General features: G+C 34.6%; 1 protein-coding gene across 3 annotated transcripts in view; it reads right to left on the reverse strand.

Annotated features, from left to right (window-relative positions):
* Nucleotides 1–12,336, reverse strand: part of LOC149567782 (ELF3-like protein 2) — a 37,566-nt gene extending 25,230 nt beyond the window's left edge. For 2 of the 3 annotated variants that reach the window (XM_089821029.1, XM_089821031.1), the window contains exon 1: nt 11,845–12,336. In XM_089821029.1, the coding sequence (XP_089677155.1) occupies nt 11,845–12,051 (207 nt within the window). In that variant the 5' untranslated portion in view covers nt 12,052–12,336. The remainder of the gene's footprint in view (nt 1–11,844) is intronic. The other variant, XM_089821030.1, reaches the window with a different exon arrangement.
* Between the last annotated feature and the right edge of the window lie 5,433 nt (nt 12,337–17,769).

Consider the following 17,769-nt stretch of genomic DNA (forward strand, 5'->3'; position numbering starts at 1 on the left):
ACACATTGTGAACCATCTCATCACGGTTGAAGAGTCTTGAGGATTATTTAATAAAAATCGCGAGCCTGGAGTTGTTGCGAATTTCCGCACCAAGATTGGAAGGTCTGCTACACAAGATTGAGCACTTCATTGAATGAACCGACGGCTATTTCAAATTTCCATTCGCAACCCAGTCTGAAAATCCATTATCTTCAACTACGATTTCACACATTGTTGGCGGTGGTAACTATATTGGGCGCTCGAGCTTTGCCGGAATCTGTATTGCGAAGGATTAGAAGCAAGATTCAGACCAAGACGGGGGAATAAAACTGCCGCGCGATTTGAATATTGATTCCAGCACTGTTCAAAATGGCAACGAATATTAATCTTTTGCAATGATAACAGTCAGGTCAAGGGCACGCACAGGGAAATGTAACTTCAATGGCACAGTAGTGACGTCCCAGCTGGATTAATGTAGGCGGGCCGAAACAGATTCGACTCCATCTGTTTTCAGCAACGGAATCACAGTTAAACAAGGAAAGAGCGCCATCCTAAGAAATCCATGCCGAGGGCATAAATAAATCCAAGTTCTTAATAATAAATTCATTAGAATCAATTAATTATACCAGGCATTGCTATTTTTTTTCAAATGGCTACAAATATTGTAAAAGCTTGTTATTGATACCTGAGCCTGTAACAGATCAATTTATGCCAATAACGATAAGTTTTTTTTATTTCTGAATATTATTGGTGTTTTCAAATTAGCATTACAATTGGCATAACCATCTTAGGTGACGAAGTTATTACAATGGCATAGTTCTGTTTTAGTTTACTTCTGTTGGTTAATAGTAAGGACCATTACACAAGGTGACTTACAAATCCAGAGAGCAATATCAATCGTTTCAAGGAGGATTTCTGATGATCCAGAGCTTGCAGAAGTTGGAGGAGAGGCCACGTTTCCATGAGAATGTTTGAAGACCAAAACCTAACCCTTGGAGTGTTACACAAATGATTGGAAACCTCTACAAACGGGAATTTCATCAGTTCTACCTTATTTCCTTCTTCATTCTTTGTGGTATTTGATCATAACGGCTGATTGATGATCTACTGAATGATTTACATGATCTGATCATATAATAATTGGATTGTAACTAGCCAAGAACCCTAAAGGGATATATATATATAATTTTCCAAGTTAATGAAAAGGATCGACAATTCTATCCAACTCTTCCCCCTACATTTCCAAAGGTTATGTCAGAATTGAAGAGTTAGATGGAATGAAAGATTTGTATGATGTTTGTAGTTAGGTAATGTGATGTTTGGATTCCATTTAGGACTAGCATGCCTAGGTTCATTTCATTGTCTCCTTCAACTGAGCTAACCTTGCATTTCAGAGTAGTTTCTGTGGGATTGTAGGACAAATGTATTTGCAGATGTTAATTCCTTGTCAGATTCCATTATGGTAAAGGGTTATTAGTCTAGGTGATTCCATTTCATCTTTCATGTGCATCTTTGCTCCCTCCCTAGATTGCATTTCAGTAGGACTAATCTATATTTAGAAGTAGGTGTAAATGTTAGAGAGCTTTAAGGTGGTTTGTGATAGCTATTCCACTGGCTCTCATAGGTTACCCAAATCATACCCTGCCTAGGTTGTTTGTGTTTGCAAACAATCTAGTTTATCCTCTTTTGCTCTCAAGTTAAGAGCATACCCCCATCCCAATGATCTATTAAAGACACAATTCATTTCATATCTTACATATAAGGGAATTGTACCTTATAATTCAAAGGGCAGTGACATAACACATACACTGACCCATTTTTTGGTGGCATCCTTTTGTTTCCTCACATTTTGGGCGTCTAGAGTCAAGGTAAAGCCAAGTTAGCAAGAGGAACAAACTGTTAACCAACAAGTTAGAAATCTATCATTAACAATATGTCATTGTTATATGATTTATGAGCTTCTTGTTCATGTTTAAAGTCTGCCTTCTCTGTTGCACATCTAAATGTTAGCATATATTATTATTACAAGCATACTGCTAATCTGAAACTGAAAAACAATACATTACATCTGCAAACTTTATAACTATTGATGTTGTGCAAAACTATTGTCATGACTCAAATAGTCCAATTTTCTATCAATACTAAATTATATTGAAAAAATTGATGTAACCAAGTAATCACGTCCCCTATTTTAAAAAATTGCCGTACCCGTACCCCAAGTACCCAAGCACCCCCACCCCTGTGCAACCCTGGAACTTTAAATATATCTAGACTATGCTTGTTTCTTTTGAGTTCACATTTATTGACTCATTGGATGCATCTTCTCGTTGAATTTTGCAAGAAAAATGCATTTCTACTTAAATTTAAGCAATTTTTTAAGTTCCCGAGTTTTTGCTGAAAACTGGCCGAGTTTTCCCGAATTCTATTTACTTCCTTGGCGAGTTTTTGGCTTTGGCGAGCTTTCCAACTCTGATGAAAACTATATTGGTCAGCTACGGACTACAGTTACCAAACTGCTTGAAGACTTTTCTTGGCCTGGGTTAGCACCCATATTCCTCTTCAAGAAAGTTTTATACCCTTTACCATCTGGAATCAATATTCCAGCACCACTACATTTATTGGAAACTATCTTGCTAGCTGCAGTGACCATACTGCTTGGAGACTTCTCTTGGCCTGGGTTAGAACCCATTCCTCTTGAAGAATTTTTTTCGTCCTTTTTGTATCATCGGAAATTCATATTCTAGAATTACTACAGTTTTATTTCTTTTCAATTTTTAATTAATTCAATTGTTCATTGTATCCAGTCTTCTAAAATTAAAGAAAAACAATCGTTTGCAGTGTTTGCGAATTCAGTTTTTTTCTTCAACTTTCTGAAGTTCATGCGCAAATGTGACTGCTGCAAATGTGACTGTCTGAATGTATGTAACGTAGATTCGATATTAATAAATGCTATTATATCAAAATATTATCTGAGAATTCCAAATAAGGCGGAGCAGTTATTAATTTCTAAGTTACCAGATTCTCTCCAGCAACCCTCAAAGTCTGGTTCAATTCTGTCCAAAGTTTGATCCTTGTCGAATTCTCCCCAACTTCACCTACAGAGCCACAGATTTGCTGCAAATTCTGTCAGAGGAATCTGGGCAGAATTTGGGGCGAATTTTGAAGAATTTGCTGCACAGCAGCTGAACCCAAGCTGAATTTGGTCTGAAAACAAATTGCTTTTACTTTTTTTAAGCATTTTTTTAATACTAATTTTGTTTATTTGATCCTCCCAACCCTAAAAGTGACCACTAAAAAGGCCAAAAAAGATGGTTTATATGTCATTTATGCATTTGTGAGAGAAAATGAAAACTTGCTTACAGAGGAAATCCAAATAGACAATTGGTGAAGTCGTATTTGATGAATATAGAGGAATTTCTGTTAAAAAAACTATGATATATTCTTCTTTGAATCCAGGGCTTGAAATCTTAATCTCAACTTTTGATCCAGTTTGGTTAGAAATCTTCTAACCAATGTAAAAAAAAAATCAGATGAGTGCACTTATCTTTGGATGATTCTTTTCATTCTCAAACTGTCCCTTGATATGGAACTATGTCCCATGCTTGTGACCAAGCAAGTGTATGATGTCGAATGTATGGCTAAATGATGCAATTAATATCCTATTATATTGAAGCATAGATATGATTGTGTATTTTTCTATGTTGCTTTACTATTAGCAAAGTGGTGTATGGACTTATTTGTTGTTGCATATATACGGACACTTTTTTTTTTTAAACATATGTTTTGGTACACACGAACCCAAAACGAATCCGAACCCAACCCAAAAAATATTTGGACGAATTTCAATCTCGAACGCACATCCATACCGCAATTTAAACCGGCGACTTAGATTAATTTTGATGCATTGCCTCTTGGTTTCAATTGACATAAGTATTTGTACTAAGAGCCACATAATGAGCAGACTCGACTGTTGATTACGTGTCTCTTGGTGAAGTGGCATGAAGTCACATAATTAACACTCTAATAGTTCCTAATTGGGCCTGTTTACTATATAAACATGACCTCCAATTTACATAGGATGATGGATCATAAACTCGATACGATACATGATTGATATTTTGCAAGGAAGTATTGTGCAATCTCCAATAGAGGTATAATCTGAATGTACAGATTTGCATACTCAGTTTGATATAATAGTTTCAACTTTCAGATAATCAGAAGGATAATCACTTGTGACATTAATGGCAAGATAAATGCATGTACAGTTGCCATAATCAGTATCTGACCGATGCTATCATATCCCAACGGTTCAGATTCAAAATTTTCATTTTTGCAACCATCTAGACTTAAAAGTAAAGAAAAACAATCATTTGCAGTGTTTGCAAATTCAGTTCTTTTGTTCCCAATTTCTGTAAGTCCAGATTCAAAGTCTTGCTTTTTTGCAATCTAGAGTGTCTTCTCTTAAATTTATCAACAAAATAACAGGTTTACAATGGAGCTTGTAATGGTGATACCAAAGCCACCACTTTCTTAACCTTATAAGCAATCATCAATGGTAGCTTCTGTAGTGGTAAGGGAATTGGTGACGAGACAAAGCTTTCATGTCATATTCTCTAAAGCATTGCCTTCAAGTTTCAGATAATGGTAGACTTTCCCTTTTCCCATAAAAAAAAACCTTAGTTGTGTGCCTGCTATTGATTTTATTCAATCCAATCGCTGGTAAGACCAGAAGATAGTGTGCATTTTACCAAACTTAAAAAATGAAGCAGTGAAGCCCTGACATCCAATGGATAGTTGGAGTACAAAATAGAAACCTGAAACCTCTCACAGTTCCCTCCATCATTGATCTATCATTCGATCAAATGGTGTCAAATGGAAGTGTTTCTCCAAAAAGAGTTCAACATAGCCCCTTCCAAAGATATTTTATGGGGGATGGTGCTTTAAAGTGGGGGAAATATTTTGTGGGGCATAATGCTTTAAAGTGGGAGATAAAAAGTAAGATGAAAAAGGAAAAGTAGTGATAAATGGCAACCTTGTGTAGTTTTGAACTGGAATAAGAAACCTCTCAAACTCGTGTCTAACATCAATCTCCTAAACAATATGATCCACCAGCTAAAGTATCTCAATGCAAAGAAAAATTGATGGCTGCCAGCTTGCAACAACAGATAAAAAATGCATATAAGCATATTATAAGACCAAAAGGAGAAGATACGATTGAAGACTCTACTTGGTTTCATAATTACCACCCATTTTGTATCAGGATTTCACTGCTGGATATGGATAAGGTATGGTATCCCTATGGCACAATTACAGTTAAACTTCCAACTCTTCAGCAAACCATAGCCTATCATGGTCAAACAAATACCTTATGCATATCAATTAACAAAATGATTCTAACTGATTGGCTTGAAGCCCAAGTGAGGAGGCTATGAATGGAGAAGAATCATAATTAATTGAAAGTATTTGAAGACTATCTAGAGAGTTATATAACAATACCAATACAAGTTTCTTGTGAGTGCATGTGGCACGTTCTACTCCACCACCAATAATAGAATTGTATAGTTTAGCTCTTTGTAAGGATCTTCAATCCTTTGAATTTTCTAACTCTTTTATTGTTTCGTTAAGACTGCTTAGCCTTGGCCCGCACTTCTATATAGTGATATTATCTGGCCTCCAAGGTCCTAAACAACTTGTTGAAGCATCTTTTGGAAGCATCTTTTGGCACACCAACAATAAAAGTGATAAAGATAATCATACTCTTCTTGAAAGAATTTTTTTAACATTCCCCCAAGGCTCAGGTACCATAATGGTGGTTAAATAATAGAAATAGCAAAACATGTGATTCTGAATATGCAAGGTGACTCTGAAATGAATTTCTTGGTCTTTTGGTCTTTAAAATAAGGAGCGAGCTTCACCAATTGGGGTTTTCTAGTCTGGACGGGACTAACCTTAATGCAGCCAAATCAGTTCTCTCTCATCTCTATCTAGAGCTGTAGAAACATTTCTCCAGGGCAAAGGAGCTCCTGTATTCTCAAAGATAAATTTCCTTAAATCGAAGATAATTACATTTGATTGACAAAAATCCAACGTAAATTTCACTGAACATTAATCAATAAAAACAATTCATTACAGGAAATTTAGAATCTCATTTTATTGATTTGAACATTGAAATTCTATCATAAAAAAACTCAAGATTTATATTATAACCTTCTAGGTAATTCTAACATTGTGATTAGAACTAAGAAAAAGTGTGAGAAAGTCACACTGAAATAAAAAAGAAAAGAGGCTGGTTTTAATTCTAACATAAATCTAAACTATTCATTTATAAAAGTAGAGAAGGAAGAAGAGTTGAGAAGAACATGAACTTGCTTAACAGAGCCTCAACAATCATTTTTTACTCATGCATCCAGCCATGGGCCAGATATATCATAATTCACATCCCTTAGTAAACACATAATGTTATGTAAGCCGAGTGCAAGACTTTAAAAAATGATACATATAAAAGAAATATAGTTTCATTAAACAACCATGAATGTGCATGCACTCAAATCCATGTAAAATAATTTCATCCAATGAATTTAAATAGGTAATAAATCATTTTAATTGTTACATTTGCCAATAAAAGAAATACAAAATATCCAAGAATTGAACCAACAAGAAATCAAAAAGACAAGTGACCTAAAAAAACTATCTTACAGCCTGTTGACACTTCATTTTGCTATCTCGTTTTGCCCTTCTACTCTACAGGTCTGCATTTTTCTTTTGATTAGCCCAAGTTCATAATTTATAAATGATCTGAGAAAATCTAAATGGGCCATCTTGCATTATTTTGCACCCTTGATTGTTGCATTGATTTCCCCTTGTTTGTTTCAGTCAATTGCCCAGGTTGGAAAAACCAAAAAACGGCGAAGTGTGAAAGTTGGCGAAGTGTTGAGGTTTTGAGGTTGCTCAAGCCTGCATACCCTCCTTTCCAATTCTGACTCCTCGCTGCAATCCGTCAAAAATATGCTACATATTGCTTTATCAATGTGTCGAAATTTGGGGGTTGTCCATCCTTTCATAACTTTTCTGTTACTCCTGAAACCCCATCCAAAAGCCTTGTGAATATTACCCAAGTCTTTTATTTATCAATTTGTTGGATTGTCAAGGTAACTATTGCTTTCATCCAATCAATTCACATCTTGATCCTCAAAGTCTAAAGTTTAATAGAGTGTAAGTGCCAATCTCTTGGTCTCCCAAAGATTTGCATCCCCTCTTACTGTTTCTTTATTTTCCCAGCCCCTGAAATTCAAAAGTTATTTCTTCCTGCTGTGATTGTTCCTCTTACCTCTTGTAGTTCCTTGTAATCCCAAACCCCCCATGCCCAAAAGTCTTCACAAGCCTAAAGTTTTATTTGTCAAACTTTCAGACTTCTCCATCCATCAATCCTTTGGTATTAATTCCCCTAATGCTACGATCATCAGCTTGTCAAACTTCACCAACCCTTCATCTTTGTCATACTAGTCATCTTGGCCGTGCCTTCCATGAAAGTTTGATTCCATAACATTTTCCTCAACCCATTCCAAAATTTCTCTACACTTTTCAAACTTTTTGGTTGTTCCCTTTCTGACATCCCTTTCCATCCATCTCCAAAAGAGCAATGTCACCCCTTTCCTATCCGACACCATACCGATGTCATCACTATTTGTTGATGACATCCATCCCAAGCAATCTAATGTGTTGATGTCATTGCCATGTTGGAGTTTCAAAGTGTCTCCTATCCCTCTCCATCACAAGTAGTTCAATGATGGTGTAAAGGGCTTATGTTCTATTGCTAAATGTTGTCAAGATGTCATAGACGGACATACTCTCATCCCTAACCTAACCAACAAACATAAAGGCTCATGTCAAAGCGTCAAATTTTTAATGTCCATTTCCTAGGTCCAATGGGCATGAAGGTAAGTGATTGCCTGGAACTCCAATGATAGCAACAAGGTCACACCATTTGGTGATGTCATCATTCCCGAGCAATTTGACATCTTGATCTCATTGCCATATTGAAGTTTTAAAGTGTCTCACACCTCTTTCCATCACGAGTAGTTCAATGATGGCTTGATGGCCAAAAGTTTGATAGCTAGATGTTGTCAAGATTTCATAGGTTGACATGCTCTCACCCCCACTCTAACCAAAGAAAGAAAGATATAGGCTCGTGTCAAAGCGTCAAAGTTTTAATGTCCCTTTCTTGGGTTTGATGGACAAAGCCTACAACAATTAGATTTCAATAAAATAGCGGCAAGAAATCATTTTAAATATAGTTAAATATATTTTAAACATATTTTGCCTACCATGTTAAAGCCTACCCCATCATGTTCATCTCTAAGGCTAAAGATAGTGTTAATTTTTTATGAGTGCAAGTTGAGCAGTGAAAGTAGGTTGAGTTTCTATCCCTTTCTCTCAACCATTGGACTCTAGACCTTTGTTTCCAAAATATTTCCTTCCTTTGCAAGATGCTTTTTCCAATCAGCCCTTAGAGCCTCCTCTTTTGCATGTGTTGCTACTGAAAGATCACCTCTAACCATTTGCTCCAACATAGAAGCCAACTTTATGCTAGTTTCTTTTTCTATTAAAAAATGTTCCCAAATGTGAGCTTGTTCCATCCCTTCACATTTTTTCTTATAATATTTCATTTTTAAATTGTGTAAAACATAGGGGCTCCTATGACTAATGGGTCCCACCATGCTTTGACACAAGAATGGAAATTAAGGTTGCCCCAGATGATCTCATATCGAAAGGGACTATGTCTCTTGTGCAACCTATTTTTCTGGTCTAGTAAGGCTGGATTATGATCACACACTATTTAGGGAAGAGCAATCAAAAAGGAATTAAATCCTATATCCTAGTTGGAAGAGTAGAGGAATCTATCAACTCTCACCTAATGCAGTCCAAATCTTTCCTTTGGCTAAACCAGGCAACCAAATGTCCTGTAAGATCAGTATCAACCAAGCTTGTTTCATTAATGAATTCTGATAAGTTAGTCATACTCTCTATATAATCTTCAGAGCCACACATCTTTTCTAAGGGGCACCCCGCAAGGAACTAGTATGAGGTGATGGATTGTTGCATAAGGGATGCAATCTCATTCCAAACCTTTTTTCTACCACTGCGTAAGTTGGGTGCATATACATTAATCATGAGCCAAGCCATACCTTCAAAACTAAACCTGGTAACCAAAACATTATGGTTAGAAGAGGTCAAAGCCCCTTCAACCTTTTACAGATTCCACATGGCAACAATACCGCGAAAGGTGACACTGGCTTTAGTTACCCAAAATTGTGACCACGATCCACAACCACAAAACCCTCACAAGGGTGCTAAAAGAGGAGTCATCTTTACATCCTAGAGGAGAAGAATATCAATATCATTTTCCAAAACACAATTCTTAAGAGAAAATTGTTTTTGGGGGCTGAACTTTGTGTCACTGCCCACATCTACCTTCTTGTTTTTCTTTTTCTTTTTATGGTTCATCCATCCATCCTCACCCACTGTGGCTCTAGTGGATGCTCCATCATCACCCACTAGCAATCTACCCAAATGTTTGATAACAGAGAATCCAGCATTGTGGGTCTTTTTATTGATACAATTGTATTTTTCATACTAAAGAAATATATAATCATGGAAGACAAAACTTCAAGTGGTGTATGGAACATCCACACAAGCTGTCACAAATCTTTTGAGGGTATAAGCACAAAGGGGAAAGACTTAAGCAACACATGAACAAGGTTCAAGCCCTATTCAAGAAGTAATGCTAATTGTAAATACCATGTATATAAGTGTCTAAGGGAGAAGACTTACTCTAGGAGAGATGAACTGGCACACATGAGGATGCAGCAAATCCCTAGTGGGACTACAAAAATTTACAGCCTGAAACCATAGGTCCGAACTCCATGCCACATGCTGCATCATTTTTTATGAATTCATATGGGATTGAGCTACTGAAAGAGTTTGCTACTCACCAATGTCAAATGTATCTAATTTCTATTCTTTCAAATCACATGAGAAGTTAAATGTTGTGTAACTAAAGGAAATAACAATTGAAGAAGGAAGATATTGCAAAAACAGCGAGAAGAAATTGCACAAATCTTGGATATGCACATAAGTAAGAAGATCTAGCAAACTGAGTATAAGGAATAACTTCACTTGAAAGGCAATGGACCTAAGCAGACACATGGATTTCTGAAGATAAAGTAAGTCAACTTGGGTGGCTGAATCAATTGTAAATGCAGTTCTAAATTGAACACCATCTTCACAATATTTTTACCCAAGGTTTTGTTTAATGCAATAGCATCCTTGAGATTTGCACAATCTTTATCATGCAAAAACATTTTCCTTTGTTGTGGTAGCTTTCTTCATGCAAACCTAGCTTGTGCACATGCTATTTATTTGTGTAATGGTTGCTATTAGTTTGTGTAATTATTCCCATGCTTTGTTTTATTTTGTCTTGCGTAGTTCTGAAAGTCCCACACATCCTTTATTTTAAGGAACATCATTGCATTACCATGCATAGACCCTGTGGTTTTGGCATGTATCTGTTCGAATGCATCTCAATCTATTTGCAATTTTCCCTTGCATAGAGTTCAGCACAAGCATTGCGCAAGTTCTCATACAATCCCACACATAAAGATCTCATTGTGCACAATATGACCAGCAATTGTGGCTTCAAAAAGTCAACTGATATCAAAATGGCAGCTTCTGTCAGATGGTACTGACTAGATTATCTGATGGTTTGTGAACTCTGAAATGTTAGAAGACATCAAGTTCAAATTGATTGAGAAATGGCATGAAGGTTCTATTTGTAGACTTATGATTTTTTATCTTGCAGATCAGATTTGTTCCGGGACACAAATTCATGATGGGATGCCTTGCATCAGTCCTCAAACCTTGCAAAAATCAGTTTGTCTGAAGTCAGCGTTATGTATAAGAGATGCTTGTCATTTGTTTGCATTGGTTTCTCAGAAACTGGACTATATTTATGTAGTTTTTGGCAGAGCTTGCAGCGAAGATGTTGGTGTCATATTTCAGATAAAGGTGGCCCATAAATGTTTCTTTCAATTTTGCAATCGAATATAAGAGTTTTCCATCCAAAGTACACTGATCTTTCATATTTACCTTCCGTCTCTGTGCTCAGTGCACCCATTCATCCATAGTTCATTTGACATGCATTCGGCTATTGTAGCAAAGTAAAACCTTAACATAATTTCAGATTAAAAAAAGAAAGAGGAAAGCAACTCAAAAGTTGGTCCTGTTAAAGTGAAAGGGCGTCAAATGGGGAGAGCACGAGGCAAAACAGGTTTTGGAAGGGGTACAGAGGCTTGCTAGACTGATGATCCCTTTGACCCGAAGAGTGCACGCCAAAAAAAATGATGTTAAATACCCATTATCTTAAAAGTTTTTCCGAGGAACGGCTGTACAGCTTTGGACTGTAATAGTGGGATTCTCTATTTTGAGACTTGCACTTAGGATGACAGGACACTGCAGTTATTTGATGCCCGTAAAGAACTTAAATCTATGAACCTTACCACCGATATAAAAAACTTAGAAAAAGGAGGAAAAGAGACGCCTGAATTGAGACAATTGTGCTGCACATACTCCGTTCCATATGTTAGAGATACTTGTTTAAAAAAATCCATATTGATGTATTTGTAATGACTTTTGGATAAAACTGTGCAGAGATTTTAAAAATAGCATTTCGGATCAGACAGTGAATCTAAAAACAAGAGAGAGAGGCTGAAAATTGTGTGCAATTTGACACGATTTTATCGAAGCAATCGTTAAAAATACAATAAAATATTATGTTTGGAAAGAAGCAGAGCATGTGGAAAAGGGCACCTGGGTAGCAGAGGGCGTCGATGGTAGCTGAAAGTGGTGAGAGGGGACTGAAAGTTTTTCGTACAAAGCCATTTTGTTACGCGGGGGAGCTCTGGGCCCGCCTTTCTTCTCTCCAGTTGAATTTACATGAAGCCGAGGAAATAAGGGCTCTTTTTCCGCAGAAACAAAACATCCCTTCCTCCCATCTCTGCTATTTTTTTCGGCCATTCTCAATTAAATTCAGTGTAACATGGATAGGTGTCGGCTGTTTAGAATCGCCAACGAAAAGGAGGACGGGATGAGTATAGTCATTATTAGCACTGAAAAAGCTGCAAAAAGAACACCGCTAGATCTGGTTCGCCGTCTTCATTGATCCGTTACAAATTTAGAGAAACAAAGCCCGGGTCACGCCACCTAGTATTTTTAGAATATTTTTGTAGGAATTCTGCTCTATATTTATCTGACAATTTACCAGAATTGATCCTTTTGCATCCCCTTTGTTCGACCCCTGCTATCGTCATTGTTCAGTAAACAATCTTTATGATTGCCGCCTCGAGCGAGATTTCTGGAAGGTTCTTTAATAATCTTCTCTTTCTATTTTATACTTTTTATATCTATTAAATAATAATAATAATAAAATAAAATTGGAATGTGCATGTATGTTTTAAAATTTATTTTGGATTTAAGTCATAGATTCTTCTTTATTACCTTTTTAAAAGTTCTTAAAATGAGAAAACATGTACTAATAGTAGATTGCACATATATTAATTACGTCGAAAGGCATTCTATACAATCACAGCACAAATACCCAATACGAGAATATGCCAAAAATAAAATTTCGTCAATAAAAAAGAATTGGGAGCGGTTACAAACTTCCAAATTAAATATTAAAAAAGAATTTCTGAAATAATAGCTGGTCAAAATAATAGAAAGCCAAATGGAAGCCAAAATTATAGTCCCAAAATAACAGGGCCCGAAAAAGTAGGGCCCAAAAAAATAGAGGCAAAATAATTTCAATATGATTTTTTTTTGTTAAATATAATTTTGCATGCACATTCATGCTTATTTTTTGCGGGGAGTGGGGGAATTTGAAACAAATTCGTGGAATGTGAAGAGACGTCTGTTGGGGGATATGAGGAGCCTCTTAGAAGTTATAAAACTAAGGCTCCTCATTTCATTTTCATTTTATGTTTTTGCATGAAGGAAGAGGTGGAGGTTATTGGAGGATTAGATTGGAGTTTTTGAATAGGAGTAGATTGAAGTTTTGGAGTAACATTTTTGCAGGTGAGATTTCTATTTTTTATTTATATTTTCATTTATATTTAGATGTAGATGTAAATTGAAATTGAAAATTAGTTATAATATTCTACTTTGATTTATATTTCAATTTCAATTAATTTCATTTAGATTTAGAATTCTATTCATAACTATTTAAGCTTATATTCAATAGTTTAGGCTTGCATTTAATAGTTTAGTCTTGCATGTTTGATTTAGATTTAGATTTGTATTCAAAATCTATTTGATTTATATATTTTATAATAATTTTCATTTACATATTTTAAAAGTGCATGTTTCAAATTAGTTTTATATTTGCATGTTTCATATTATTTTTAAATTTGCATATTTCAAAATAGTTTTGGTTTGCATGTTTTAGATTTGAATGTTTCACAATAGTTTTACATTTGCATGTTTCTAAATATTTATGTTTTCATGTTTCAAAGCATAATTCTATCATTAATTTGGATGAGAATGCCACCATATCAATACAATTTATATTTTATTAAAGTTAATGATTTATTTAAAGTAGATAAATCATATATTTAGTATATATTTTATCATTATTGAATTATAAAATAAAATAAAATTTTTGAAATAATAGCTAGCCAAAATAATATTAAGTCAAATGGATGCCGAAATAATAGGACCTGAAAAAATAAGACCAAAAAAATAGAACCTAAGAAAATAGGGCTGAAATAACTTAATTAAAATTTTAAATATAAAACATTATCTTTTTGTTAAATATATTTTTGCATGCACATTCATGCTTATTTTTTGTGAGGAGTAGGGGAATTTGAAACAAATTCATGGAATGTCAAAAGACATCTATTGGGAGATATGAGGGTTCTCTCATAAATTATAAAACAAAGTCTCCTCATTTCATTTTCATTTTGTGTTTTTGCAAGGAGGAAGAGATGGAGATTATTGGAGCAATTAGAGTATTTGAACAGGAGTATATTTGAACAGGAGTATATTAAAGTTCCATATAGTTTAGCCTTGTATGTTTGATTTAGATTTAGGATTCAAAAACTATTTGATTTAGATATTTGATAATACATTTCTTTTGCAGATTTTTAATGTGCATGTTTCAATTTAGTTTTACATTTCCATGTTTTACATTAGTTTTAGATTTGCATATTTCAAAATACTTTTGGTTTCCATGTTTTAGATTTGTATGTTTCATAATAGTTTTATATTTGCATGTTTCAAAATATTTATATTTTTAATCTTTCATAATTAAATTTAATCGTTGATGTGGACAAGAAGGTCACCTTATCAATTAAAATTTATATTTTATTAAAGTTAGTGATTAACTTAAAATAAATGAATCATATATTTAGTTTATATTTTGTCATTATTTAATTAGATTATATATGTGTTTTATTTAAATATTTTTCATACTATATATAGATTTTTATTAATAGTTATGTTTGTAATGTTTGAAAAGTGGAAGACAATGCCACCATATTTCAGAGATTACAATCTAACTATTTCATTTGAAATAGTTTTGATTTTTATTTATGTTATTTTGAACATTATTCATTTGAAAGAATTTATGTTAACTATTAATACTTTTTCATTATGATTATTTTCATATGTTGATTTTTGTTTATAAGTTTGCAGGTTATTATTTGAGTTATGGATACCTTGAATAGAGAATCAAACATTATTGGATACTAGAGCCTAACTACTTCAATGATCTCAAATGATTTCTTTGAGATTGAGTTTGACAAATGCCTACAAATAATTAAAGAGGTGCACACAACTATAATTAAAGTTGTAGAGAAGCAATATTTCCAATTGACTACGTTGAGGAAATGGAAGAAATGCATATGGAAGATGCATAAAAAATTATGTGTGACACATCTACAAAAGTGGATGGGTTTCCCTCAATGATGAAAGAAGTATTTCACAACCATTGTTCAAATAAAAGTCACAAAAGAATCATAATCATTGAAGAATGTGACATATATTTAGACCATCACAGATATATTTTTTGTATATAGTTCATTCTTGTCTCTGATTTCAAATTTTTACTTCTAATTAGTTGCATTGGCAATTTTATTTCCCCATTGTTCAATGTAACTTTCATGAAGAAGAGAACAAGACAAAATAAATTTATTGTTGTACGAAAAATTTCTTCAATGGATGTGGCTACTAAATATATTAATTAAGAAAGAAAATCATAAGTCTAAATAGATTCCTTAATGATAGGGAGATTTATTGATTACAATTCTTAATCATTGCAATAAAAATTGCATTAGCATTATTAAAAATTCAACAATATATAATGTTCTCACATCATCATGGAGAAATATTTTTCATAAAATTGACTCTTATATATTCTTTCACTCTTTTAACATCATCTGAATTGTTGTGTTGGGACTTATAACTTCCCTTTCATGAATTAATTTTTCCACTATTCGAGTCATTTGTATAACATATATCCCAAATTTGACCATAGTTGTACTCCAAATACTCCAACACTACACCTAAATCTCATACTTCCCTTAAGCCTGTCCCTTATTTTAGTGTAACATTTAACCACTTATTAACCCTAACCATAACACCGAGTGTCATATAAATGAAATTGTAAACCTTGGATCCTAACTTTAACTCTTACTCTATATATGATTGTACTAATCATTTAGTAAATTATATACCTTAGCCTAACCCTATATGTACAAGTAACTAGAAATAATATTATATTTTTAATAAGTGATAATATGTATATACACACACCCAGAGAGAGAGAGAGAGAGAGAGAGAGAGAGAGAGTACCTGTACAAAAGAAGGAGCTCATATTATGTTTCTTATAGAGGCATGTTTTATGTAGAGAGAGAGAGAGAGAGAGAGAGAGAGAGAGAGAGAGAGAGAGAGAGAGAGAGATTATGAGGTGTATCTAGAGAGCAGGCACATAGAGAGAGAGAGAGAGAGAGAGAGAGAGAGAGAGAGAGAGAGAGAGAGAGATTAGGGGTGTATCTAGAGAGCATAAAGGGAGAGAGAGAGAGATTAGGAGGAGTACCTAGAAAGTAGGGTGGGAGAGATAAGTGGTTGTATCTAGAGATTAGAGAGACAGATTAGGGGGCATTACTAGAGACTACAGAGAGAGAGAGAGGGTATATTTAGATAGTGGGGGGAGATATTAATGGGTGTAGTTAGAGAGAGAGAGGGAGAGAGAGAGGGGAGAGAGAGAGGGGGGGAGGAATTACATTATTAAAAAGGTTAATAACTTATATCACAATAGCACTAATCATGGGCACTATAATAGAACTAACCCATATTAAAATTTAACTTGTCAATTATCCTAACACCAAGGTAAAGTGTAATAATAGCACTAACATCAGCTATAATATGATTAGTAACCCAAAAATTATCTTAACCGCAATAATAACATAAACCCTAACTCTAACTCTAACTCTAACTAGAGAATTCTAATTTTAACCCTAACCCTAACCCTAACCCTACCTCTAACTCTAACTCTATCTCTAACTTTAATTCTCCCCCTAACCCTAACCTTAATCCTTTATAATCCCAAATCTAATGCTAATTCTAACCCTAACCCTAAGCCTTACTATAACTCTAATCCTAACTCTAATTCTAACTCTAATGCTAATTCTAACCCTAAATCTAACCCTAATTTTAACTCATATTCTAACTCTAACGCTAACTCTAACTCTAACTCTATCTCTAACCCTAACCCTACCCCTACCCCTAATTCTAACCCTAACTCTAAACCTAACTATAATTATAACTCTAACTCTAATTGTAACCCTAACACTAACCCTAACTCTAACCCTAACTCTAACCCTAATCCTACCCATAATCCTAATCCTAACACTATATATAATGCTAATCCTAACCCTAACACTATATGTAACTCTAACTCTAATCCTAACCCTAATTCTAATTATAAACCCAATCCTAATTCTAACCCTAACTCTAACTCTAAACCTAAATCTAACCCTAACTCCAGCCCTAACCCTAAACCTAACCCTAACCCCAACTCTATCTCCAACTTTAACTCTAACTTGATCCCTAACTCTAACTCTAATTCTAACCCTAACCCTAACCCTAGCCTCAATTCTAGCCCCAATTCTAACCCTAACACTAACACTAACACTAACACTAACACTAACACTAATTATAACCCTAACCCTAATGCTAACCCTAACTCTAACCATAACCCTTATGCTAACCATAATCCTAGCCCTAATTCTAACCCTACCTCTAACTCCAACTCTTGTTCTATTTCTAATTCTAGCTCTAACTCTAGCTCAAGCTCAAATCCTACCTCTAAATCTAACCCTAACCCTAACCCTAATTCTAACCCTAACTTTATTTGTAACCCTATTTATAGCCCTAACCCTAATTGTTACCCTTACCCTAACTCTAGCTCTAACTCAATCTATAACCCTAATTATATTTGTAACCCTAATTCTAACCCTAACCCTAATTCTAACTGTAACACTAATTGTAACTCTAATTTTACCCCTAATCCTAACCCGAACCTATATAGCCCTAACTCTAACCCTAATTCTAACCCTAACCCCAATTCTAGCTCTAACCCTAACCTAATTCTAACCCTAACTATAACTTTGTTCCTAACTCTAACCCTAACTATAACTCTAACTCTAATTCTTACCCTAACCCTAATTCTAACCCTAA

The sequence above is a fragment of the Cupressus sempervirens genome, chromosome 3 (genome assembly GCF_028749045.1).
Source record: "Cupressus sempervirens isolate cs-2001-9-10 chromosome 3, ASM2874904v1, whole genome shotgun sequence".
Taxonomy (NCBI): Eukaryota; Viridiplantae; Streptophyta; class Pinopsida; order Cupressales; family Cupressaceae; genus Cupressus; species Cupressus sempervirens.